This window comes from Rhineura floridana, chromosome 3 (assembly GCF_030035675.1).
Source record: "Rhineura floridana isolate rRhiFlo1 chromosome 3, rRhiFlo1.hap2, whole genome shotgun sequence".
Taxonomy (NCBI): domain Eukaryota; kingdom Metazoa; phylum Chordata; class Lepidosauria; order Squamata; family Rhineuridae; genus Rhineura; species Rhineura floridana.
The window spans coordinates 109,376,776-109,403,691 of record NC_084482.1 but is presented as its reverse complement, the minus strand read 5'-3'; the positions used below and the strand labels follow the sequence as shown (position 1 = coordinate 109,403,691).

Sequence of the window (26,916 nt, the reverse complement as noted above, 5' to 3'; positions counted from 1 at the left end):
TTGGGAGAGCTCTATCATCTACAGGGAAGTCCTGCCAGCGAAGAGCATCCCAATGTGCCTGCCCAAAAGGGAAAAGCAGAAGCTGCTAACTATGACATCCCCTCCAGTGACAGTCAGTGTAAACCCTCAAAACAACACATTTTGGAAGTGGGGCTAAGCCATCACAGCTCTCAGGCTGGCACAGGAAAGAAGCTTGGATTGGGCCTATAGCAGATCCTGAGCTGGCCCTGCTGCCATCATCTGATCCAGGACTCTTTGCTGTGTCTGCCTGGGAGTTGGTTCAACAAAGGGGCATTTTTCTCTGACACCCTTGGCCAGCATGAGCACAGAGCTCTGGATGTAGTGCTGGCTGCACTGCTACATTAAGTCCCAGTGCTGCCAGCCAGGGGTTCGGATTGCAGTCTTAGAATATTGTCCATCTAGCCCAATACTGATTCCTCACAGCTGGCTGGGAACGGTTCTCCAGGGTCTTGGGCCAATGTATTTACATCAATTGAAACTGGAATGTTCTGCATGCAAAGCATGTGCCCTACCTAGTGCATCAGACTGTTCCTACTCAGCATACTTCTTGGGCATATGCAGAACATTCCTTTGATCAACAAAACACCCAAGCACATGTTTTCAATCATTCTTTTACCAAAGTGTTTTCTGAACCAGGACTGTATAGTGTCGCATTTTGTCTATACATGGTGCATACGGTTTAGTTCAGAAGACTCCAGTTTGGTTTCACCTCACTGTACTTCACTTGCAGTTCAGCTCAGCTTCTTGGATTTGGCCAGTTTCCTTATGCATGATATTCAGCATGAGGTTCTAAGTGCAACCTGTGCTATGAAAAGAGGATTTATGAACTATGAAGAGGCTTATGTGGCTTAGAGGAAAATGCAATGAGCAAGATAAAAGACAAGTGGAGGACATTTTGATACAAAATAAAGAAAAGGTGAGGAAGAATGCTGGAGCAATTTTATAATTAGCAGGGCATGGGAGAGGATGGAATTAGACATGTACAGACAGTGACTAGCTGGCTCATTTTTATTGCTGTGCAGGCAACAGACCAAACAATGAAATCTGCAGTATTAAGGGAAAACCAGAAATGATGGAGTTTGACCATGACTCGCAACCAAGCAGCGGGGAAGCCATGTTAAGCACAGAAGCATTGAACATGAGCTGTGATATCTTCCCGTGCCTGCTGCCATTCCCCTCACTCCAGCTGGGGTCAGTTCTGATCTTGGAGCATGCAGCTGGGGCAAGGGCTTGGGGGGACAGGTGCGGTGCCCCCTTCAGCTGAGAAGATTCCTCCCCCCAGTCTTGCTACTTTGCTGCTGTTTTGTGATGACCTCCATACAGAGACACTGGCCTGCTGCCATTGTGTATGATGTTGTCCCCAGAATTGTTAGTGCTGGGTGACTTCAATGTGCATGCCGAGACCACTCTCACTGGAGCCCCTCGGGATTTCCTGGAAACCATGGCTTCCTGGGAACTGCACCTTAGTAATACTGGGCCCACCCATGTAGCTGGTCATGCTCTCGACCTTGTGTTTGTCCTGGGAGAGGAGAGAAGTGCTCTGAAGCTGGGAGTGGTTCTCTCCACCCCTGTGTCATGGTCAGATCACTATCTGGTAAACATGGACTTCTTGATGCCGCACCCCCTCCGCAGGGGTGAAGGACCTATTAGAATGGTCCGCCCCAGGCACCTGATGGATCCGGATGGATTCCTGACTGCGCTAGGGGGATTGGAACCTGCTGAAGGTCGCCCGGTCGAAACCCTGGTGATGGAATGGAATGAAGGGATCACCAGGGTGTTAGACCGGGTGGCTCCGAAACGTCCTCTCCCCCTGAACAGAACTCAGCACCGTGGTATACACCACGGTTGCGTACCTTGAGACAGGATGTGAGATGACTAGAACACCGGTGGTGGAAATCCCGCTCCGAACGTGTCCGGACACAAGTTAGAGCAGCAGTAGCTGCCTACCAAGTGGCAATAAAGGCAGAAAAGAAGGCTTTCTTTACTGCCTCTATTGCGTCTGCAGAGTGCTGTCCCAGGAGGCTGTTCCAAGTGGTCCGAGCCCTGGTCGGTCCAGTTGCTCAGGAACCCTTGGAACAGTCAAAAGCCTCCTGTGACATTTTGGCAAAGCATTTCGCTGATAAAATCGAATCCTTACGGAGCTCGATCCCGTGCACCGTGGATACGTTAAATGAACCAGAGTTGGCCAGTTGCATGCCGGTATGTTTGGATCATTTTCAGCCTCTATCTTCTGAGGATGTGGACAAGGTGCTCTCGACTGTAAAGCCTACCACCTGTCTAACTGATCCTTGCCCATCGTGGCTCCTTATGAGCTGCAGAGAGAAGTTGGGTGAGGGGATCAAGGCGGTGGTAAACGCATCCTTGAAGGAGGGTGTGATGCCATCAGCCTTCAAGGAGGCAATTGTAAGGCCCATCTTGAAGAAGCCCTCCTTGGATCCCCAAGTTTTCAATAACTTTTGCCCAATTTCGAATTTACCTTTCTTGGGCAAGGTCATTGAGCGAGTGGTGGCCAATCAGTTGTCAACACACTTGGATGAAACGGATTACTTGGATCCATACCAATCGGGCTTCAGGACTGGTCACGGAACTGAAACAGCCTTGGTCGCTCTGGTGGATGATATGAGGAGGGCATTAGATAGGGGAGAATCCACCTTTCTTGTCCTCCTCGATCTTTCAGCGGCTTTTGATACTGTTGACCACAGTATCCTTTTACATCGCCTGGAGGGACTGGGAATAGGAGGCACTGTATTACAGTGGTTCCGTTCCTTTCTCTCTGATAGGCACCAACAGGTGGCATTGGGGGAGGAGGTTTCAGACCCTTGGCCTCTTAACTGTGGTGTGCCACAGGGTTCTATCCTCTCTCCCATGCTATTTAACATCTATATGAAGCCTCTGGGGACAGTCATTAGGAGATTTGGGCTGCAGTGTCACCAATATGCAGATGACACTCAGCTCTATCTCTCGTTTAAATCCTCACCAGAGTTGGCTGTGGAGACCTTGTCCAAGTGCCTGGAGTCCGTGAGTGGATGGATGGGAAGGAACAGGCTGAAACTGAACCCCGACAAGACCGAGGTACTACTTGTGGGGGACAAGAGAAGGTTGGGGAATGTTGACCTGAAGTTCAATGGGGTGAATCTACCCTTTAAGGACCAGGTCCGCAGCCTCGGGGTTGTGCTTGATTCCAAGCTGTCCATGGAGGCTCAGATTTCGGCAGTGAGCCGGGCAGCTTGGTATCAACTTCACCTTATACGTAGGCTGCAACCCTACCTTCCTGCTCATCAGCTCCCACTGGTAGTACATGCCCTGGTCACCTCTCAATTAGATTACTGTAATGTGCTCTACGTGGGGTTACCCTTGAAAACGGTCCAGAAACTACAACTTATACAAAATGCGGCGGCTCGACTACTTACAAATAGTCGCCGCCGGGACCACATCACACCAGTGTTGTTCGATCTACACTGGCTCCCAGTTGTTTTCCGGGCCCAATTCAAGGTGTTGGTATTAACCTTTAAATCCCTATACGGTCTCGGCCCAGTTTATCTAAAGGAGCGCCTTCAACGCCACCAATTATGCCGCCTGACAAGATCAGCCACACAGGGCCTTCTCTCAGTCCCGCCAACTAAATCAGCTAGGTTGGTGGGAACCAGAGAGAGAGCCTTCTCAGTGGCGGCCCCCACCCTCTGGAACTCTGTTCCACAAGATCTCCGGCTTGCCTCTTCCCTGAATACATTCCGCAAGGCCTTAAAGACCTGGCTCTTTCAACAGGCTTTTGGGATTTTTGGGGAGGGCTGACTTTTTTTTTTGACTGAAATGCCTCCTACCCTGAAATGTTTTAATCTTAATTTTTATTGTTATATTGTATTTTGTTGTATTGTATTTTATTGTACTTGCCATATGTACGTCACCTAGAGTGGCCATCGGCCAGATAGGCGACACATAAATTAAATTTATTATTATTTATTATTTATTATTATTATTATTTTATCCTAAAGGTTATAGCAAATTATGCTACTCTTTGTCTTTGTCTTTATAAATTAAATAGATACTGATCTAAAATTATGAGGGTTTTCTTGAACACAGAAGATAATCTAGTACAGGAAAATTTCATTAGCAATCATTTGGGAACATGGTGATCTGCCTAAAATTATACAGGGAAAAAAGGTGCAGTGGCAGGGACATGGGAATCTTTGGTTTGGTCCTTAGGCTACTACTGTTGTATTACAAGCAGGACTTTGTTTTAAATGGATCATACTGTTTCTTAATTCTTAGCTGTTGAGAAGGTGCTAAGTCATAAGAGTTACACTTCTACGGATTCGGAGGCATAATCGTGAAGACAATTTTGTTCCTTTAGAATACACTGTGTTCCAATTTTATTTAAAAATAAGTAAATCCAGATGTCATTAATCATGGTTCAATTAATGGGCCTAGGGTGAGAGACGAAGAAAACTTTTTGCAGGACAGGAGTTTTGTCCTCTGCCCCCTGCCTCTTCCCACAGCTCCCTCTAATCTCAAACATAACCATCCTTTTGCATGCTTTCATAGAAGGGAGTTAATTGCCATGGAGGTTTACTGCTGAAAGCTGCATAAGCAAGCTGTTGGGTGTGCCTAAATTGATTTTCAGATTCTGGCCATTGCATAGGGGCAATAGAACTCTCAGGACCAAGTAACATGATCAGAGCTTCCTCCATATATGTTATTTTAAGATTAAGGCATTAATGAATTGCACACATTAGTTTATTAATAGTTTTAATGTTACCAATTGTAGTGTTCATTTTGATTTTTGTGGCTTTTTGCAACTGCAAAAAGTAAAATTAATTAAAAATACATAAGACAGGCAAAAAAATGAGATAGGAAGCTTCATAATAGAATCAATACAGATCAAATATATAAACATCTGTAGCAATAATTTAGCAAGACATTTGTATAAAATTATTCTCTTCTGTTGAAGGAAAATGTAAAATGTAAAATCTAATTTCAACACTTTGGATCTGAACCCCTCATTTTATCAGTTATTATCTTGAGTATTGTAAATGTTATATATTACACATTTGCATTATCAAAAGCATTATTGTACATTGTATATTATATTTTGATTTGTACTTCTTAGTGCTTCTTTCCTTCTGATTCTTGATTTGGATGGGATAATCTTTACAGTTGTGCATGCATCCCCTGTTTCTAATTATTCACATCACTAGAATATTAGTATGAAGAGACAGAGGAAAGGATAAGCAAAAATGTGTGATCACTTTGGCTTGTTTCATATTGATATTGTAGTCTTGTGAATTACCCTCTAAAATCTCTCTAATGCCAACTGCATTTTCCTAGTCATGCTATTCATCTCCTCCCTCCCCATATTCTTCATATCTGTCTGTAAGCTGAATGTAGAACAACTCAGAGATAGTACTGCATTTGTTAGCATAATGGCATTTATATAGTTTTTTAACAAATCATAGTATTCTAAATTATAGTATTCTGTCTGGATCTGTCTGTACAAGCACAGGGTTGTATCCAACAAAATTGTTCCATTCACACAAGGACATCCACTTGCGCAACCCCTCCCTCTCCTCCACCTGTACATCCACACATCTATTCTGGGGGTTTACTTATTTCACTCTTTTTAGACTGCACTTTTCATAAAAATACAGCAACTTGGGGTAGACAACATGGGGCAGAACATGTATGTGCAGGGTTGCCAGGTCAGAAGCATCCCAAACGCTGAGCTTTCAGGGGCAGGCCCTAGTGATGTCATGGGGCAGATTATAGTGATGTCAAAGGATGGGCCATAGTGATGTCATAGAGGCAATCCAAGTGATGTCATGGGGATGAGACTTAGTGATGTCACAGGGCGGGCACTAGTGATGTCATTAAGCATGATACATTAAGCATCAACCACAGTTGCTTGGAGCATACAATTCAAATAAAAACATTTCTCTGATTGGAAATTTAGAGTGAAATTTTAGCTAAAAGACCTGGGTAGGGAACATTTAATCTAGCCTACTTGCTTCTGGCAAAAAGGGTTTAAGTGCCCTCAAGCTAGGCCAGTCACCAGAAGAAAGGAGCCTAGTGTTGTGGAGATGTTGGATGGGAGCACTCAGGAGTAAAGATGGATTGACATTAGGCAGACACCTTCACTGTACTCTTTGCAGCACCTGCTAAAAACATTTTTGTTTAGGCAAGCCTAACCAGGCAAGTAGAAGCTTTTGTGTGTTTTATCTGTTTTTAACTCATTGTTGGCTTTATTATTTTGAATGTTTTAAAATACCTATCTTTAACTGTTTTTGCCAATAATTGTATTACTTTAATTCCTTCTGCAAACCGCTTTGAGATTTTTTCCAATAAAGAGGTATATAAATGTTGGAAATAAAATACATAAATAAATTTTAGAGTCACTGTGGCCCTTGGGTCTCTTTCCACTTTTAGGATCAAAGGAATTGCCTTATACTAACTCAGGCCATTTGGTACCATCTAGCTAAGTACTGATGACATGGACTAGCATTGGCTCTCCAGGGTTCCAGGCAATAGTCTTTACCAGAAATTGAATTTTGGACCTATGCATGCAAAGCATGTGCCCTGCTACTGAGCTACATCTCTTCCCGTTTTTTAAAAAGTATCTTTTAAAATTGTTCTTTTCAGTTCACTAATGAATGCACATCATACCTAACCTAGGGCAGATCCACAACATTCATTAAAAGCACATTAAACACATATTTTAAGCACATGAATCCCACCACAGAATCATGGGAACTGTAGTTTGTTAAGGGTGGTGGGAACAATAACTGTGAGGAGGAAACTACACTTCCCCGGATTCTTTAGGGGAAGTCCTGTGCTTTAAATGCGAGTTGGATGTGCTTTAAATGTTTTGTGTGGATCTACTTAATAAACTTTGCCTGCATGTAAATCTTTCTAATTCATTTTTTAAAATGGAAATGAGCTATAAAGTGTAATGGGTGACCATGGACTGCTCACCATCTCTCAGCCTAATCTCCCCCTCAGGATGAAAACAACAGAGGGGAACCATGCACACCCCAAGGAAGAAGGGCACACTTTAAAACGAGAGGAAGGAATACTGTACAGCCATAATGTGAAATCAGATACTTATCGGGACATAGTATGAAGAAATATTTACATAAGCACAACTGTCAAAGATGTTTATTATTTACACAACCTGTAAAGATATTTGTAGAGCAATCCTATGATTGTTTACTCAGAAGCAAGTCCCAATGTATTCAATGGGGCTTACTCAAATAGGGAAGAGTGCACAGAACTGCAGCCTCAAGTGATAAGGAACTTCACTCACTGAACCCAACATTCAGAATCATCCAACTTTAAGCTATTTTGCAACTGTTGATACTTGTTTTTATGGTTATTGGATTTTAAAGGGATTTATTTCTTGTTGTGAGCTGCCTTGGTTTCCAATCACTAACCCTACCTCATAGGGTTGTTCGGAAGATTCCATATACACGCAAACACTGGAGATGTAAAAATGCATAGAGCCTATATAATAGTTTATTGTCAAAACCAGTTAGTCATTGCAGAACATAAAATCAGTATTAATTTCCTACATAATAAAAGCAGTGATGCCTATGTAAGCCCTGCCTAATTGCTTTAAAAATAGGATTGGAGAGAGACAGAAAGATTTACAACACAAACACAATTCTTTGCTATGTTCACTCAAAAGTCCCATTAATTTACAGCACAATCCTAACCATGTCTAGTCAAAAGTAAGCCCTATTGAATTCAATGGGGTTTACTCTGGGTATGTGGAATTAGCATTGCAAGTTTACTCTCAGAAAATTAGTATTGGGTTAAAGCTTCATATTGGGAAGGTTTTCAAAACACTGCCCTCTTCAAAATTTAAACTTTGGGTTTAAAATGACTTTGGGTACTGCTAAAAGCTATATACTTACTCAATTTATGAGATTTTCAGATAAACAGTTTCTACCTTTGCAATGGGGTCTAGGTACTGCTTGGAGGCCAAGAAATCCCTTGTCAATCACAATCCTGACTTCTCTTATTGGCTACAAACCTGGAAGGGCAGGGTGAGGGCAGCCAGCTAACAGATCATGTGTGGGGCTTGGCTGACATTTTGGTGTATATATCAAGAACCAGACTACCTAGAAACTTAATTTTTTAAAAAATGAAAGCTGAGGGTCTGAGATTAAGGTGACTCACCTGGACACCTGGAGAGGACCCCAAAAAATCTGGACTCTCCAGGTGAAAGCCAGACACCTGTCAACCCTATCTGTGTGAGAGGAGAGGGAGGGGATGACTTTGTTGAATACAACCCTTCATTATATGAAATAAATAAATGTATGTGTTATATATACACAGTCATAAAGAAAACTTATAAAGAAATAATACTAATCTGTTCCCTTTCAGTGTGAAATATATTGATAACAATGATATAGATTCATAATGTTACAAAAGAGTTTTGCATGTAACCATGTTATCTTGTCATATTAAAAATATTTTTACTATTGTGTCCTAAACATAAGAAAGCATAAAGAAACATAAATACCATCAAAGGACTCTGGTTGCATCCCAAAAATGAACATGTTTTGATATATATTTTAAATGTACTCACTCATCCACCCCACAGGAGACTCACACCCAATACTTCTCATCCACAAACACTGTTATACACCTGTAGTAAACTCACTGGATTACAGTCATTGCATCAGATTCTGTTCTGACCTGATATAGCTCAATAAATCCAGGTTATTCAACTGAATGTTATCAGTCTTGCTTTAAAATTATACAAGAGGAACTAGAATAGGAACTTTTGGTCTTTATGATTAAGCAAATATATTGATAAAAAATTAATGCTTTAAAAAAATTTCATTTCTTGCAGAGGCTGATCTAAGCAATCTAGATAGCATGGTGCACCTCTTGAAGGATGAAATCAGTACCTCAAGAAGGAGGAGGAGATATCCAAGGCATGCTGCTGACGATGATTACAACATTGAAGTGCTTCTAGGTGTTGATGACTCAGTTGTAGAATTCCATGGGAAAGAACATGTTCAGAAGTATCTTCTGACGCTGATGAACATTGTGAGTAATTTACCAATGTTTAAAGATCAAGGCTTGTAGGCAGTGCTTTTTTGAGGGTGGGGTAAAAAGTGAGGTGTCAGTATTCATACCTTGATAAAAGTGCTGTGGATCCCAACACAAAATGGTTACAATGGGCAATAAAAAGAGATGACAGTACTTCATACCAGTGAATTCCATTACAAAAAAAACACTGCTTGTAGTTATCTATTGCTGTCTCATAAAAAGAATATCTTTAAACCAGGGGTAGGGACCTTTTTTGCTATGAAGGATCATTGACTAAGATAGTTTGTTAAGGGTTCTGGAAATTGTAGCTCATTATTTATTTATTTATTTATTATTTGATTTATATCCCGCTTTTCCTCCCAGCAGGAGCCCAGGGCAGCAAGGGGTAAACTACATCTCCCAGGATTCTTTGGGGAAAATAATGTACTTTAAATGTATGGTGTATATGCAGCATTATTGGAAAAATGAATCAAGGACTGCAGTGGATGGTGTGTGGAACCAGAGGAAAAAATGGGCAGAGTTTGCAGCACTGCATAGAGCGCACACTCTCGCTCTCTTGCACTCTCACTCTTACACACCCCATCTCTGTGGGCTGCAAGACATTAAGGCCACATGAAATTAGACTGAGGGCCCTAAGTTCCCCAGAACCAGAAAGGTTCAGTGTAACAGTGTACATTTGGGTATTCAGTGTAGGTCTAGGTACCTTTCTTTTTATAAGTTCTTCTCTAACACGACAAAATCTACTAAGGAACTTTGACCGATTTGGCAATTTTACCATATACTAGTATTAGGAATGAAAATGGTGTTTGAATTTTGACTACTACATTTGGTATGTGCTGTATTCTGCTCTGTTATTCGCTCAGGCAATCTTGTGTGCATAGGGTTCAGTGATACATCTTTGCATTTGAGGACCTTTTCTGGTTCTCTCATAGCTGCCTTCCCCAGTACTAGCTTCAGCTGTAGTCCTGCTTTTGTGTTTTATTCTTTAACTTTCATTAGCATTCATTTCAAATCATTACTGGTTTCTGCTAGTAGTATGGTGCCGTCTGCATATCTTAAATTATTGATATTTCTCCTTCCAATTTTCACACCTCCTTCATCTTGGTCCAATCCCACTTTCCATATGATATGTCCTTCATATAGATTAAACAAATAGAGTGATAAAATACACCCCTGTCTCACACCCTTTCAGATTGGGAACCAATCGGTTTTGCCATATTCTGTCCTTAGGGTAGCCTCTTGTCCAGAGTATAGGTTGCGCATCAGGACAATCAGATGCTGTGGCACCCCCAGTTCTTTTAAAGCATTCCATAGTTTTTCATGATCTACACAATCAAAGGCTTTGCTGTAATCTATAAAGCACAGAGTGATTTCCTTCTGAAATTCCTTAGTCCGTTCAATTATCCAATGTATGTTTGCAATATGATTTCTGGTGCCTCTTCCCTTTCTAAATCCAGCTTGGACATCTGGCATTTCTCGTTCCATATATGGTAAGAGCCTTTGTTGTAGAATCTTGAGCATTACTTTACTTGCATGGGACATTAAGGCAATAGTTCAATAATTACTGCATTCCCTGGGATCTTCTTTCTGTGGAATTGGGATGTATATGGAATGCTTCCAGTCTGTGGGCCATTGTTTAGTTTTCCATATTTGTTGACAAATTCTTGTCCAAATTTGGACAGATTCAGTCTCAGCAGCTTGTAGTAACTCTGGTGTTTTATTTCTTCCAAGTATTTTAAGAGCAGCTTTCACATTCTAAAATTTCTGGTTCTTCATCATACGGTCCCTCCATGAATTAATCTGTCCTCCTTGCATCTCTTTTATAGAGTTCTTCAGTGTATTGCTTCTTTTTATTTCATCTCGGTCAGTCAGTGTGTTCCCCTGTTGATTATTCAACATCCCTACTCTTGGTTTAAATTTCCCTTTAATTTCTCTAACTTTTAGGAATAGGGCTCTTGTTCTACCCTTTTTGTTGTCCTCTTCTATTTCCATACAATAACTGTTGTAATAGTTCTCTTTGTCCCTACGTACTATTATTGCATTTAGGGTTCTGTGTTTCTATCTCCTTTTGCCTTTGCTTCTCTCTTTAAGCATTTACTCAGCTTCATCCAGTAACTCAGTTACTTCTGAGTAAATATGTATACAAACAGGTTGCCAGCGTTTCTTGGGAAACAGCTTGATAATTAGCTGTGAAAAGCCCAAATAAGAGAGCACATATTTTAAATAGATTGCCCCAGGTGATAACTGCCCTCAGCACTTCTCTTTGCTTAAAGAAGTTTAATGTCACCATTCACACTTTCACAGTGCTTTGTGGGTGCACCGCCTTCCATGAAAATGATTGAGTAGGCCCTTGCAAATACATATCTGTATAGTGTGATGGCACTAAGGGGACCCATGTCTGGGTAAATGGCATTCCTTCTGCTACTATAATACAGAATACCTTTCCAGTTTTATCTGGTGCCATTCAAATTTTTTTAGTTTTGCCCATGCTATCCTATATAGATACCCAAAGGAATATATAAATGTGATCTGAATCACAGGGGCATCACTTCAGATTTCAGTGGGGTTGTGAAGATTCACAATGAGGTCAACGGCCTCATTCTTGTATATTCATGTTTAAATTGTAAAAAAAAGCAGCACATTTTGAGACTATTTGAGAGGAAATTATTGATATTTCCTTCCCCTCTGTAAGTGCTAGGGATGGCAGCAAACAGTCCTAGTGCATAGAACAGTTTATTGCTCTAGGGATGGATGGATCAGTCTTTTTCTGGTTCATGTCAGTATCCCATATGGTCATTCATAAATCTTTTCCATACTATTTATGCATTAATATGCAATTTTCCCATTAATTTTTTTTTTATTCAAATTTTCAAAGACGAAAAAACAAAACAAAACAAAAACAATTAAACAATAAAATAAAATGTCGACTTCCGATTTGTCGCAGATCAGTTATAGGTCTAGAATATATAACAATCCTATCTCTAAAATTATATTATAAAATCACTTTCCTCCAGTAATTATCTTAATTAATCATCAAATCTCATAAACATTATTTTATTCTTTCCACAAAAAGTCAAAGAGAGGTTTCAATTTCTTGAAAGATATATCTTTCAATTTTTCTCCAAATAAACATGTCGCTTAATCCATCTAATTCAAATCTGTTAGGCCCAATAATTTCAATAGCCATTCTTCCATTATCTATATTAAGTCCATCTTCCATCTTCAATAATCCTGTTAAGTCCAGTAATTTCAGTAGCCATTCTTCCGTTACCAATATCCCATAATAATCTTGTTGTCATAGCCATAGTCCAAGTAAACATATCAATTAATCCATCTCGTCAAATCTGTTAAGTCCAATAATTTCCATAACCATTCTTCCATTATCAATATTAATTCCATCTTCCATCTTCAACAGTCCTGTTAAATCCAGTGGTTTCAGTATCCATTCATCCATTATCAGTATCCCATGATGATCTTGCTGTCATAGCCATAGTCATATAACAAGAGTCTGATGGGAATTTCCCCCATCACAAATACATCTTTGCCATCAATTCTGAATATGTTGTTGAAATATTGTTGTAAAGTCACATCTCTGTTCTGGGTGCATCTCTGCTCTGTCACATATTTGTAGTTAATTCCATAAATTTTTTCCATGTCAGGCCCCATCACATCATTCTAGTCAAGAATTCTGAATATGTTACTGAAGTATTGCTGCAAAGTCATATCTCTGTTCTTCTTTTTTACAAAATGCACTGGCTCATCTCTTAAGAGTTTCTCCACTGTCACATATCTGTAGCCAACTCCATAGATTTTTTCTATGTCAAACTCCATCACATCATTCCAGTCCAGAAAATTATCCTAGACATTGATAACTTTACCACCAAAATCTTCATTAATTTCTTCAGAGACGTTGAATTCCAAACAGTCAACTTTATTTCTAACATCCATAAAATCCAAATCTTTTTCAAATTTCACATTTGTTCCAGTCTCCAGGGCTTGTAGCTTCCCTATCCCATCAAACTCCTCTCTCACAGAATCCACTATTTCTTTAAGCTCCTGCGTCATTTTGTTAAGTTCAATTTTCATCTCCTGTCTACCCTGTCTCAGGGTTTGTTTCGTTATCTCAATCTCACCCATTATTTTCTGAAACATAATTTCTTCCATGGTCTCATTCACTTTCCTGGTTGTCATTCTTAAAACCACAGAGACAAAAATTATTTCAGCCACAATTGGGTTAATATTTCAGGCTTGCTTGTATCAGTGTAGACAATACAGCCTGCCTTATCTCTATGTGTTCAGGAATACAAAACAAACTTAGTTCCCAACATCAAAACAATTAGTGGCGTCGTGAACAAGCAGATTCATCAAAATGAAATAGACCAAAAAGAATTTTTCCCCCCTCCTCGAAATAGAAATACCTCTTCCGTTGATATCTTTAGAATGCACCTCCAGGACAGCTTTTTGTGATAAAAACAAAGATAAGCTTTTTCGATTTCTTTCCTCCTTAATTTCGTTAGTGAAAGCGAAAAGCCAAAACTCACCTAAGAGTTCTTCAAAGCTGATTCATTGACAAATCTCTTTTTTGCTGCACCAATTTAAGCCAAGTAAAAAAAAGAAGATAGAAAGAAGGATGCTTATCTGCCTGTTAGAGTCCGTTTTCTTTAAAGAAAAGATAAACGTGTCGCTATAATCAGCTAGAGCTTGATGAAAGTCTGTCCGGCATTGAAATCCAGTCCTCCCCACAAAAACAGGCTTTGGGGTTGATCTCTACGTTTCTCCCTGCCCGGGAGAAAATCTTTATCAGTCAAAAAGAACATTGTGACTGATTTTAGAGCTGAAAAAGCTTCTTCTGAGATGAGAGCTCGCTCAGAGGCAGCACAGGCAAAGCAACCCTTCCCAGAAGTCATTAATATGCAATTTTCCAAAAAGAAAAAATCTACATGGAGGTTTATATGTAAAGACACATTTAAATACCTAGTTTTGAAAGTAGTTTCTCATAAAATACATGCTTCTAGCATATCTTCTGTCCAAGTAAGCTTTTCTAAACATATTTTATCCTAAAATACATAGAGTGGTACATTTTTTGAATTGACAACTGCACCACAAAATTCAGGGAAGTGCAAAATCTGAAGGATAACTGGATATTAGTCCAGGAGATATGGCTCAGGTCAGTTCGTATCAGAATTTGTAAAAAAACAAATTCCTCAAGCATCCCTATCTGGATCTTTGTTTGCTCTAATTCCAAAGCCAGAAAAAAAATGAAGCTGGAGGTCCACTAGAAACTGAAGAGCGATTGACTGGTAATTGTGTTGGGTTAAATTCCAGTCTGTCCATAAGAACATAAGAACATAAGAAGAGCCTGCTGGATCAGGCCAGTGGCCCATCTAGTCCAGCATCCTGTTCTCACAGTGGCCAACCAGGTGCCTGGGGGAAGCCCGCAAGCAGGACCCGAGTGCAAGAACACTCTCCCCTCCTGAGGCTTCCGGCAACTGGTTTTCAGAAGCATGCTGCCTCTGACTAGGGTGGCAGAGCACAGCCATCATGGCTAGTAGCCATTGATAGCCCTGTCCTCCATGAATTTGTCTAATCTTCTTTTAAAGCCGTCCAAGCTGGTGGCCATTACTGCATCTTGTGGGAGCAAATTCCATAGTTTAACTATGCGCTGAGTAAAGAAGTACTTCCTTTTGTCTGTCCTGAATCTTCCAACATTCAGCTTCTTTGAATGTCCACGAGTTCTAGTATTATGAGAGAGGGAGAAGAACTTTTCTCTATCCACTTTCTCAATGCCATGCATAATTTTATACACTTCTATCATGTCTCCTCTGACCCGCCTTTTCTCTAAACTAAAAAGCCCCAAATGCTGCAACCTTTCCTCGTAAGGGAGTCGCTCCATCCCCTTGATCATTCTGGTTGCCCTCTTCTGAACCTTTTCCAACTCTATAATATCCTTTTTGAGATGAGGCGACCAGAACTGTACACAGTATTCCAAATGCGGCCGCACCATAGATTTATACGACGGCATTATGATATCGGCTGTTTTATTTTCAATACCTTTCCTAATTATCGCTAGCATGGAATTTGCCTTTTTCACAGCTGCCGCACACTGGGTCGACATTTTCATCGTGCTGTCCACTACAACCCCGAGGTCTCTCTCCTGGTCGGTCACCGCCAGTTCAGACCCCATGAGCGTATATGTGAAATTAAGATTTTTTGCTCCAATATGCATAATTTTACACTTGTTTATATTGAATTGCATTTGCCATTTTTCCACCCATTCACTCAGTTTGGAGAGGTCTTTTTGGAGCTCTTCACAATCCCTTTTTGTTTTAACAACCCTGAACAATTTAGTGTCGTCAGCAAACTTGGCCACCTCACTGCTCACTCCTAATTCTAGGTCATTAATGAACAAGTTGAAAAGTACAGGTCCCAATACCGATCCTTGAGGGACTCCACTTTCTACAGCCCTCCATTGGGAGAACTGTCCGTTTATTCCTACTCTCTGCTTTCTGCTTCTTAACCAATTCCTTATCCACAAGAGGACCTCTCCTCTTATTCCATGACTGCTAAGCTTCCTCAGAAGCCTTTGGTGAGGTACCTTGTCAAACGCTTTTTGAAAGTCTAAGTACACTATGTCCACTGGATCACCTCTCTCTATATGCTTGTTGACACTCTCAAAGAATTCTAATAGGTTACTGAGACAGGACATTCCCTTGCAGAAGCCATGCTGGCTCTGCTTCAGCAAGGCTTGTTCTTCTATGTGCTTAGTTAATCTAGCTTTAATAATACTTTCTACCAGTTTCCCAGGGACAGAAGTTAAGCTCACTGGCCTGTAATTTCTGGGATCCCCTCTGGATCCCTTTTTGAAGATTGGCGTTACAATTGCCACTTTCTAGTCCTCAGGCACGGAGGAGGACCCAAGGGACAAGTTACATATTTTAGTTAGCAGATCAGCAATTTCACATTTGAGTTCTTTGAGAACTCTCGGGTGGATGCCATCCGGGCCCGGTGATTTGTCAGTTTTTATATTGTCCATTAAGCTTAGAACTTCCTCTCTCGTTACCACTATTTGTCTCAGTTCCTCAGAATCCCTTCCTGCAAATGTTAGTTCAGGTTCAGGGATCTGCCCTATATCTTCCACTGTGAAGACAGATGCAAAGAATTCCTTTAGCTTCTCTGCAATCTCCTTATCGTTCTTTAGGACACCTTTGACTCCCTTATCATCCAAGGGTCCAATTGTCTCCCTATATGGTCTCTTGCTTTGAATGTATTTATAGAATTTTTTGTTGTTGGTTTTCATGTTCTTAGCAATGTGCTCCTCAAATTCTTTTTTAGCATCCCTTATTGTCTTCTTGCATTTCTTTTGCCAGAGTTTGTGTTCTTTTTTATTTTCTTCATTCAGACAAGACTTCCATTTTCTGAAGGAAGACTTTTTGCCTCTAAGAGCTTCCTTGACTTCCCAAACACACGAGAACTTGCTTGCCAATAAACAATCAATCTCATTCATGGCTCCTTACTATTATTGTTATAAAACCTCCTTCATTACCAAACAGGTAGTTGGCAGGAATATATTCAGTGCTTTTTTGGTGACTCTATTCACCATTACAGGCTACTGTCATATCCTTTATTTTTCTGCCCATGGCAGCCATTTTGTATTGGGAGCCACAGCACTTTTATAAGATACGAGTACAAGCACCTCATTTATTACAAAAGATAAAGAGCACTGAACATATTTATTAGATGAGACTTTGGATGGATTCAGATAGGTGGCTGCAGCATTGAATCCACTAAGACTGAATGTGGCTGTGCATGAGAGAATGGCTATGCAATTTGTATCAATAGGGATGGAAAAGAAAATGAGATCAGAAGGTGAAGAGACAGACTGCAGGAGGGAAATGGGAATAATGGGGATATGGAGGGAGACATCTATAACCTTCTATGGGTCACCACCTGCTCCATCATTACATTGTATTTGTTAATAATTTTTTCACTTGTTAACAATAGAACCACTAACTTTCATTGTGAAATAAAGAACTAATACCTCTTCACTCCCTGAATTTAATTTTTTCTGCACCACTGGTATGTATTGCTTTGCCTGGATTAATCTGTCAAAGTGGCAATTGCTGTGGTCGGTTCCCTATTGTTCTTACTGTAACAAGACAGTCTTAAGCCAGACTATACATGAGAAACATTCCTTCTTAATTTACTATCAAGGTAACACGGGTATTGATTTATCCAACCTTTTGACTGACAAATCCTGAAGTCAGACTGACATATAGAGGCAGCATATCTTAGCAAATAAGATTAATAATTTTAATAAGTTAATAATTTTACCAACATTTCCCCTTAGTTTCAATATTTTTTGAAAAATATTGAATATGCTTAATAAATATTGTGAGGTTCAGAATGAACAAAATCCTGGGATGAAATTTAAGGAGGCATCTTTAACAATGTCCTTGGCATTACCTGAAATCATTGCCTAGAAATGGAGACAGTTGGCAAGTCAGTAGTGATCAACATAATCATGTGCATGCTCTGCTGGCTGTAATGCAAACATATCCCAATAATTCAAGGTCAAAAAGTCAATATCAGTCAATTATGTAGGGATGGATTTATTTTTGTCAGTGGCTTAAAATAAAGTCTGTGGGTGAAACAGATGGTTTTCTACATTTTGAAGTCAAAAGAAACTAAACCAAACTACCAGTAATGTGGCAAACACACAAGAACAGATTTTGAAAAAGAACCTTTTATTTTTCATGTCACTTACATTTATTTTAAGATGCAGAGTAATTGTAAAAGAATTATAAGATTTGTAGCTCTGAAATATAACTGAGCTATCCAGCATATACATTGTTATGTAGAGGAAATCGTAACTATATAACTTCAGATATTTTAGAGAGAACCTGAGGCTTCTGAACCTGAGACCCCTGCCCCACCATCCCAAGGACAACAACCCCCCAACTGGACCCCACTGAGAGGCCAGTATCATTGGGCCACACTTCACATTCCATCAACCCTGCTCACCACTGCAAGCAGCGTGCCCAGCTGGAGGAAGCACAGAGGTGAAAGAGTACCAGGCTCCAGTCCACAGGGCTGCCCCCTTAAGGAGCTCCATGTGCTAGCAAGGGAGTAGGACCTGAATGGGCTGGGCATGTTGAGTATAAGGCAGGGGTCGTCAAGCTTTTCGGACCGAAGGGCATGTGCAAATTTTGAAAGAGTGCTGAGGAAACCAGTCACCAAATGGCTGCCATAGGGGTGTGGCATAACACAAAACTAAAGAGAGTTATGGTGACACTCTTCTCATAATTTTATTTCTCTACTGGAAATACTTGACCTGTTGAATTTCAACCTGCCATACAGCTATTAAAAGAACAACAACTCTGTTTTTCCCCAATGCCAATCCTAAACCAAAGCCTAGGCTGCCATCCTGTAACCACACATCTGGAAGTAAGCCCCATTAAACACAAAGAGACACACTTCTGAGTAAACACATACACCATTCTATTGTAAATTAAGTATATAGCAAATCTTTGGTCTTCAGCTCCTGTAAAGCAGGAGACATGGCTAAGACTCTTTGTAAAGTTTTCACTTTTTTCCTATGCAGCTGGGGTTCGTTAACACTTACCCGCACTTATTGTGTGTAGTATTTGTAGAAAATAACTTCTAGGCACTATCTGATCACAGGCAAACACAGCACAGACAGAGCGAACTATGGAGGTTACTAGGACTAGGAAAAAGACAGAAGCAGGAAAAGTGCACGAAAAGGGAGGGCAAAACATGATCCCAGGGATTCCTATTGCCTGAGGTCCAAAGAACTCACTTATCAATCATAGCTCCAACTTCATTCATTGGCTAATAAAACTGATAGGCTGGAGCAGCCAGGCTAGCTCATTTCACATAAATCACTTAGAAGGGTGCCTGCCCCTTTTGCTCCATAACTTTCTTTCTAGGAGGGCTAATTTTTTATTTTTTAAAAAAGAAAAAAGAAAGCTCACATTCTGGGCTACCTGCTGGGGGTTCCAGTGAAGGCTTTTGCAGGTGCCATGGCACCCACAGGGGACAGGTGACCGACCACCTCAGTTACTACCTAGCACTTTTCAGAACAAGTAGTCTCTTCCCTTGGATCTGTCCAGAATTCTGTATGAGCAGCTGCTGACCACTCTTGTATTCTTCTTCTGAACTTTCTAGCAGATACTCATTCCCATCCTGTCAGTCAGCTAGCTGCTCCAGACCGCTGCCTGATGTGTTTCCTCTAAGCCAAGAAAATGTTATTTCCCCTGTTTCAAACTGTACCAGAATGAGGAAGTAAATCCAACTTGACCTCTCTCATAGAATTTGAGTGAACTTCCTTCATCAGCTCAACCAAAACATTAAAATGTCTCATGCTCACTGCCATGGCTCATTCCTTATTCAGTACATCTATTTTATATGGTTTGAGTAACTATACCAAAAAGTAAGCAAGCGTGTGTATGTGAGAAAATGAGAGAGAATGGTGTGGTCAAAATGGGCATGGTACAGCCTAAAGGGGGTTCTCTGATTTTTATTCATTAATTTGAAAATGTTCTCACAGTCCCAAAGGTAGCTGGGATCTAAGAAATGCCTGAAGATTTTTTCATGCATTGGGATGCAGCCAGCTTCAACCCTGACTAACTGCTCCACAAGGATTTCAGCAAAGCAAAGCAGGCCATCTAATGTTCTGTCTTGAACCATTTTTCCTGTGCCAAATTTTGTGCTTCCATTAATATGCCAGTACCTTCTCCATACAGCCCTATCTAAACAGCTTTAGTTAGACAAAGGCTGTATTCCATGAATATTCAAAAGGATCTTTTGGATTCTGTCTATAATCTTCAGCTTAATCAGTCTGAAATGATTGAAGCGTTCATTGCTATGGCACGGAGGGTTTCCCTGTAGAGACGGCTCATATACTTCATGAAGCCCTAGGCAGAGTGGTGCATCTCTGTGCTCTGCTCCCCCTGTGCATCCTCTGGAGGATCTCTGTCAATGAGGGCAGGGTCGCCCAATGCTGTGGTGGAAGGCACACTTTTGTCTCACTGCAACAGTGACCCCCAAGTGCAGAGTTTTACTTCTCCCTACAGGAATAGGGAAAATAGAAAAGATTGTACTTGGGGGAAAAATTGGATGGGACTGACCCTGGTCTTTGCCACTTATAATCAACAATCTATATCACCCCAAGTGCTTATTTCTTGAGGATATTGGAGGACTGAGGGGCTGACAAATAGGGACCAACAAATTTATTTTCAGGATCCCATCCACCCCCACCCCCAAACAAGTGTGATGAGCACACCTCCTGAGCTTGGAATAGGTAGGGAAGCATCTCAAACCTTGAAAGTGCTCTGAGCACTCAGTGTGATGTCAAAGACAAAACCTAGATCTTCCCACATCTTATAGAGAACAGAGTCATGCCTTCATACTGTCATGCTGTGAAGGCCATCAGCAACGTATGGACTGCTAGGTTTTAATATGTATGATAAACTAATAAATCTCTCATGAAATAAGGTTCCTTGCTGGCAATTTTATAGCCCACCCTTCCTCCCAGTAGGAGCCCAGGGTGGCATTTTGCCTTTGATATGCCAGTGCAAGGGACTCTGTGTAATACCTTTGCTGGATGATTTCATGCAGCCGGTTGAGAGAGAACCGCAGGTCCCGGGTGGAACAAAGGGCAGGAATGTCACCTTTTTAAACTGACACTTTCAAGAAACTCATAAAGTAAATCTAAGCTGAGCTGTGGCAAAGAAGATTATGAGTGATACAACTGGATGTATTTGTAAGCAGAATCATAGTAGTATAACTGGCTTGAGTTCTGATGAAATAGAATGGGGGACATTTTCTTGGCTCATTTAAAATGCTCCCTTAAAAATGCTGCAGCCCCTTAGAGATGAAGCCCCAGTTCATACATTCAGCCAAAAGCAGCACTGCAGTAGCATGGGGTTGTGCACACAATGAAGCCAAGATGGGGAGGCTGTTTTAAATTGTCCAAACACAGTGATACCCAGCTGTGTGCTCAATGGAAAAGGTGGTTTTTCTCCTTGCTACCACAACCCCCCTTCCTTTTTCAAAGGTCTGCAGTTGTGTGGAGACAATTGCCCTTTCTGTTGGGTGCTGCAGCAAGTGTAAAAGCTCCTTACCGTATGCGTTTCCCAGTTTCAGCCTCCGTATGTCACCACTACTGGCAGGCCTCTACCACTCTCTCATTCTCCCATCGGAGTTGTCCCATAGTAGGCCCAACCGTCTTGGCAGTACCCTTCCTCATCCCATTCCACAATCTGCCAGCATTCTCCTGTGTCTTCCCTTTGGCTGCTTGAGACACATAAACTTTATTTTCCTTATTAATTTATATCTTGTCTTTTCTCCAAGGAGGTCAAGATAGCATACATGGTTCTTTCCCATTGTATCTTCTTCACACAACAACCCTGTGAGGTAGGTTAGACTGAAAGATAGTGACTGATCCAAGGTCACTTGATGAGCTTCATGGCTGAGTGGGGATTTGAACCTGGGCTTCCTCAGTCATAGTCTGACACCAACCATTACACCCACTGAGTGTAAAGGAGTAACAAAGTAGTAGAAGACACTGGCAGTTTACAGAATTTGGACAACTGTCAAATATTGACCTCCCCAATTTGTCCTTTCCTACTGTAGTAACACTGTGTAAAAACTTATTTCATAGATGATTGGGTCATCGTGCTATAAACACATGACATGTTCTTGAGTCTGCAGTGTTAATGTAAGCCTGGTGAAAACTGTGTTTATGCACTTCGTGCATGTTTTTAGAACATTTTTGTACTGTAGCTTGTAGGCAAAAGTTGAGAAGGCCAAATAGCTCGAGGGAGGAACCCAAAAAAATATAAATTGGTCATGCAGCCAGCAGAAAGACTGTGACCTTTCTAAAGCCAATATTACTGTCAAAGAGGAGACAAAGATCTCTACAATGCTAAACTCACTAGCTTTGCCAGCACATCTGTTTTGTGGAATTTCTAAAAACTTTGTTCAGAAGCAGATAGCTTTGTTTTTTGAATTTTTGCTATACATTTGGAGCACTTACTATATAGTCATAGAAATTAAGGCAAATCAGACTATTGACACTTAATTAGATTTGTATACAAAATACCAGATTGTTTCTATTGTACAGTGTACAGTTGCTATACAGTTTCTATCCTTTGCCTTCTCTTGGATGATTAGAGCTGTTAAGGAAAGTGAACATAAGAAGCTGCTTAGTGTTGTCTACTCTGACTGGTAGTAGCTCCTTCATAGCAGTTGCTACTTGATCCTTTTTGCCGGAAAGTGCCAGGGACCTTCAGCATGCAAAATATATGTTCTACCACTGAGCTATGATGCCATCCTTTCTTGTTGGCCCATGCATTTGTAGCGAATGTGGCAGAGCGCATGTATGGATAGCATCAGCACTTGGCATCCTTGGGTATATGCCAAGCCCATACCATTTTGGCTGACCACACAACTGAAGCTTGCCCTGTGCTCTTCTTCATTTTTTCTGGCCCAGCCCTCTGAGTAGCTGGGTCTAGTCATAATATTCATTTCCCACAATTCCCCAAGCATCGCATTACTCTAGGACATTGTGGGAAATTAAGATGATGATCAGAGCTGCTCAGAATGCTACCATAGGTACCAGGTAGGCTCTTCAGAACACACCAATAAAGAAGAGGCCCACCAGAGACTGCTGTGCCCCTCAGTATCCATCAGTCCTAAATCAGCTTAAGTCTATGTATTCTGCCTTGATTTGTCTGTGGATCCTGCCCTTCCTCCAAGGAACTCAAATTGGCACTCCTAGGGTCCATTCCATTTTATACTTGCAACAACTCTGTGGAAGGCTAGCCTGACAGGGTGGCTGCCCAAGGTCACCTGGCATGTTTCATGGCTGTGCAATACACACTTTCAGAAGTATGCTTAATGCAGAACTCCTCTCCAGTTGAAACACAGCTGCCCTCTTCCTGTACACTGTATGAACACTGCAAATGATTCTTACCATTCTAATTTTGTTTGCAGAGTTGCACATTTTCCATAGGCCCAGCACTACTGGGTGCATGCACTCTGTCTGCATACTTTAGCTTGCTATTCCCTATTATCAAACACAGAGCTTGGAAAAGTTACTTTTTTGAACTACAACTCCCATCAGCGCAATCCAGTGGCCATGCTGGCTGGGGCTGATGGGAGTTATAGTTCAAAAAAGTAACTTTTCCAAGCTCTGATCAAACATAGACTTTATATGGAAGATATCCTTCTGCACTCTCCTATGGCTGCCAGAAGCCACAATCCTGTTTACAGATACAGCAGAACACTTTCCTTCCAATATATCTACTTCCTTTGGTGTGATTTCTGCCATTTGGCACATTTTGCCAAACTCAGATATTTAATTTCTACCAGTCTGCCTCTCATGTTCCCCACACTAGACAATTTGATCCCTTATTAATGAGTCAGCAAGCCTGCCAAAGTCACATGTCTGGATCAGCCTTTTCAGATCAGCAACAGAATCCTAAAGGGATTCTGCCTCATTTTGTTGTCTTGTATGAAAAACATGTCACTCAATGCCATCTTTTTTTTCATGGTATGTAGTATTCCCTAGACTTGTCAACCACAATTTCATATTGAGACTTCTCTTTTGCAGTTAGTGAAAAGGTATAAAACAAATCAACATCCTACAGCCCTGAGAGATTCAATAAAAAGACTATCCTTTCTCTTGCCTGCCTTTTCCACAGATCCACTGGCTTCTATGAAGAGACGTAACTGCTGTTTAAAACTTCTCCAGTTGTCTGCAGTAGGGTTGTCAGGTCAGAAGCATCCCAAACCCTGCAATTTCAGGGGTGGGCCCTAGTGATGCCACGGAGGCGGGCCCTAGTGATATCATTAAGCATGATATATTAAGCATCAACTACAGTTGCTTGGCGCATACAATTCAAATAAAAACATTTCTCTGATTGGAAATTAAGATAGACATTTTAGCTAAAAGATGGAGCCTGGGTAGGGAACATTTAACCTAGCCTACTTACCTCTGGCAAGAAGGGTTTCAGTGCCCTCAGGCCAGCCAGTCACCAAAAGGCCATTGGGGTAGAAAGGAGCCTACTGTTGTAGAGATGTTACATGGGAGCACTCAGGAGCAAGGCTGCAATTCTAAACACACTTACTAAGGATGTAAGCCCCATAGAACTCAACAAGACTTACTTCTGAGAACATATGGTATGGATTGTGCTGTTGGTAAAGCTTGATTAGGGATCCTCTGCAAAAATATCTATATCCAAGCAGGGTTGGCAACCCCTGCCTGGAATGCCCTGCCCCTAACTTTTAACATGGCTGCTCCAAATTTCTTTACAGATTTGACCCTTCAAAAAGAGATCTGAGAAATGAGTAAGAGTAAGAAGATTCTCTACCCTTTTCTTTCTACCCTGTGGGCTGCTATAAACGCACTTTGACAGCCAATCCAATTCCAGTGAATAATAATTGACAGAGAAAAAACACACATGGTTTGGTCTACCTTCACAGGCAGCAGCTTGGGAACAACAATTGCAGCCACATTTCCCAGTATGTGAATTCTCTTTTACCACTATTGGGCAAGAAGCAAACCATCATGCAACCAACAAGGTGCATCATCAGTGGGTTTAAGGGGGTTGAGCGGAGCGCATGGACCCACTGTTGTTGCTTTTATGGATGTAAGGGAATGAGGTTGAAGGTAAATGAAATGCAAATAGAAAAAGAAAAGACAGTGATGATTACCTAAATGCAGTACCATACCAACCACAACAAAATTCCTATGAGTAAGGCAGGAAACTCAGCATCCCACAACCAAACCAAAAAAATCCTAGCAACCAGTCAGCCAAGGTCACAGAAATCCCCATGCAGCACAACCTGACCCAGGGGCTACAGTTAGTGCAGAATGCTGCAGCATGATTGCTGACATGAGTGAGACCCTATCAGCACATAATACATCTGCTCTGAAATCCACACTGCTTGCTGATTTGCTACCAGGCCAAGTTCAAGGTGTGATTTCCATGTTATTGGCGACACATAGTACTTGTTCTGCTCTTGTAAGAAATCAGTCCTTTACTGTGGCAGCACCTACACTTTGGAACTCCCTGCCTATTGACATTAGGCAGACACTTTCATTGTAATGTTTTCAGCACCTGCTAAAAACATTTTTGTTTGACAAGCCTATCCAAGCATGTAGACGCTATCTGTTTTCTATCTGTTTTTAACTCATTATTGGTTTTATTATTTTGAATGTTTTTAAATACCTGTCTTTAACAGTTTTTGCTAATAATTTTATTGCTTTAATTCCTTCTGTAAACCGTTTTGAGATTTTTTTAAAGCAGTATATAGTTGTTGGAAATAAAAAACATAAATAAATTTTAGAGTCATTGTGGCCCTTGAGTCTCTTTCCATTTTTAGGAACAATGGAATTTGCCTTATACCAACTCAGGCCATTTGGTACCATCTAGCTAAATACTGACGACATGGACTGACATTGGCTCTCCAGGATTCCAGGCAATAGTCTTTTCCAGAGATTGAATTTTGGACCTTTACATGCAAAGCATGTGCCCTACCACTGAGCTACAGCCTTCCCCTGTTTAAAAAAGTGTATTTTAAAACGGTTCTTTTCAGTTCACTAATGAATGCACAGCATAGGGGCAGATCCACAATATTCATTTAAAGCACTTTCAATACACATTTGAAGCACATGAATGCCACCACAGAATCGTGGGAATTATAGTTTAAGGGTGGTGGCAACTATAATTGTAAGGGGGAAACTACACTTCCCAGGATTCTTTAGGGAAAGTCAGGTGCTTTAAATACGAGTTGGATGGGCTTTAAAGATATTGTGATTAAGGGACTTCACTAACCCAACCAAAAATTCAGGAACATGCCACTTTAAGCTGTTTTGCAACTGCTTATACTTGTTTTTATGGTTATTGGATTTTAAAGGGATTTATTTCTTATTGCGAGCTGCCTTGGTTTCCATTCGGCAACCCCACCTCACAGGGTTGTTGGAAAGACTCCATACACACACATACACAGGAGATGCAGAAATACATACACCCAATATACAGTTTATTGTCAGAACAAGTTGGTCATTGCAGAACTTTTTTTAAAAAAAACATCAGTATTAGTTTCCTACGTAATAAAAGCAGCAATACCTAAGTAAGCCCTGCCTGATTGCTTTAAAAATAGGATTGGACAGGGAGAGAAAGATTTACAACACAAGCACAAGCCTTTGCTATGTTCACTCAAAAGTCCCATTAATTTACAACACAATCCTAACCATGTCCAGTCAAAAGTAAGTCCTATTGAATTCAATGGGTTTTTACTCCAGGTATGTGGAATTAGCATTGCAGCTTTATTCCCAGGACATTGAGCATAGGATTAAAGCTTCATATTGGGAAGGTTTTCAAAACACTGCCCTCTTCAACAACCCGGGATAATTTAAACTTGTTTGACTCCTGCACACAAGAGAGAAAAGACTAAAAGTTATATACTTATTCAGCTTATGAGATTTTCAGTTAAGCAGGAAAAAGCAATTGTTTTCTGGCCTTGCAGTGGGGTCTAGCTACTGCCTTGTCAATCATAACCCTGACTTCACTTATTGGCTACAAACCTGAAAGGGCAGGGTTAGAGCAGTCAGCAATGAGCTCATTTAACAGAAGTTGCAGGGGGGGGGAAATGACATTTTGGTGTATATCTCTTGAACCTATCACCTAGAAACTTAATTTTTTAAAAAAAATGAAAGCTAAGAGTCCAGAGATTAAGGAGGCTCACCCGGAAAGGATCCCAAAACTCCAGAGGCTCTGGGCAAAAACCCTAGACTGCAGCACGGGCAGAGAG

The 26,916-nt window shown here is 40.9% G+C and overlaps 1 protein-coding gene across 3 annotated transcripts in view; it reads left to right on the top strand.

Moving 5' to 3' along the window:
* Positions 1–26,916, top strand: part of ADAMTS2 (ADAM metallopeptidase with thrombospondin type 1 motif 2) — a 460,134-nt gene that overhangs the window by 304,071 nt on the left and 129,147 nt on the right. For 2 of the 3 annotated variants that reach the window (XM_061617297.1, XM_061617299.1), the window contains exons 4-5: positions 8,873–9,072; positions 21,448–21,510. In XM_061617297.1, the coding sequence (XP_061473281.1) occupies positions 8,873–9,072; positions 21,448–21,510 (263 nt within the window). The remainder of the gene's footprint in view (positions 1–8,872; positions 9,073–21,447; positions 21,511–26,916) is intronic. The other variant, XM_061617298.1, reaches the window with a different exon arrangement.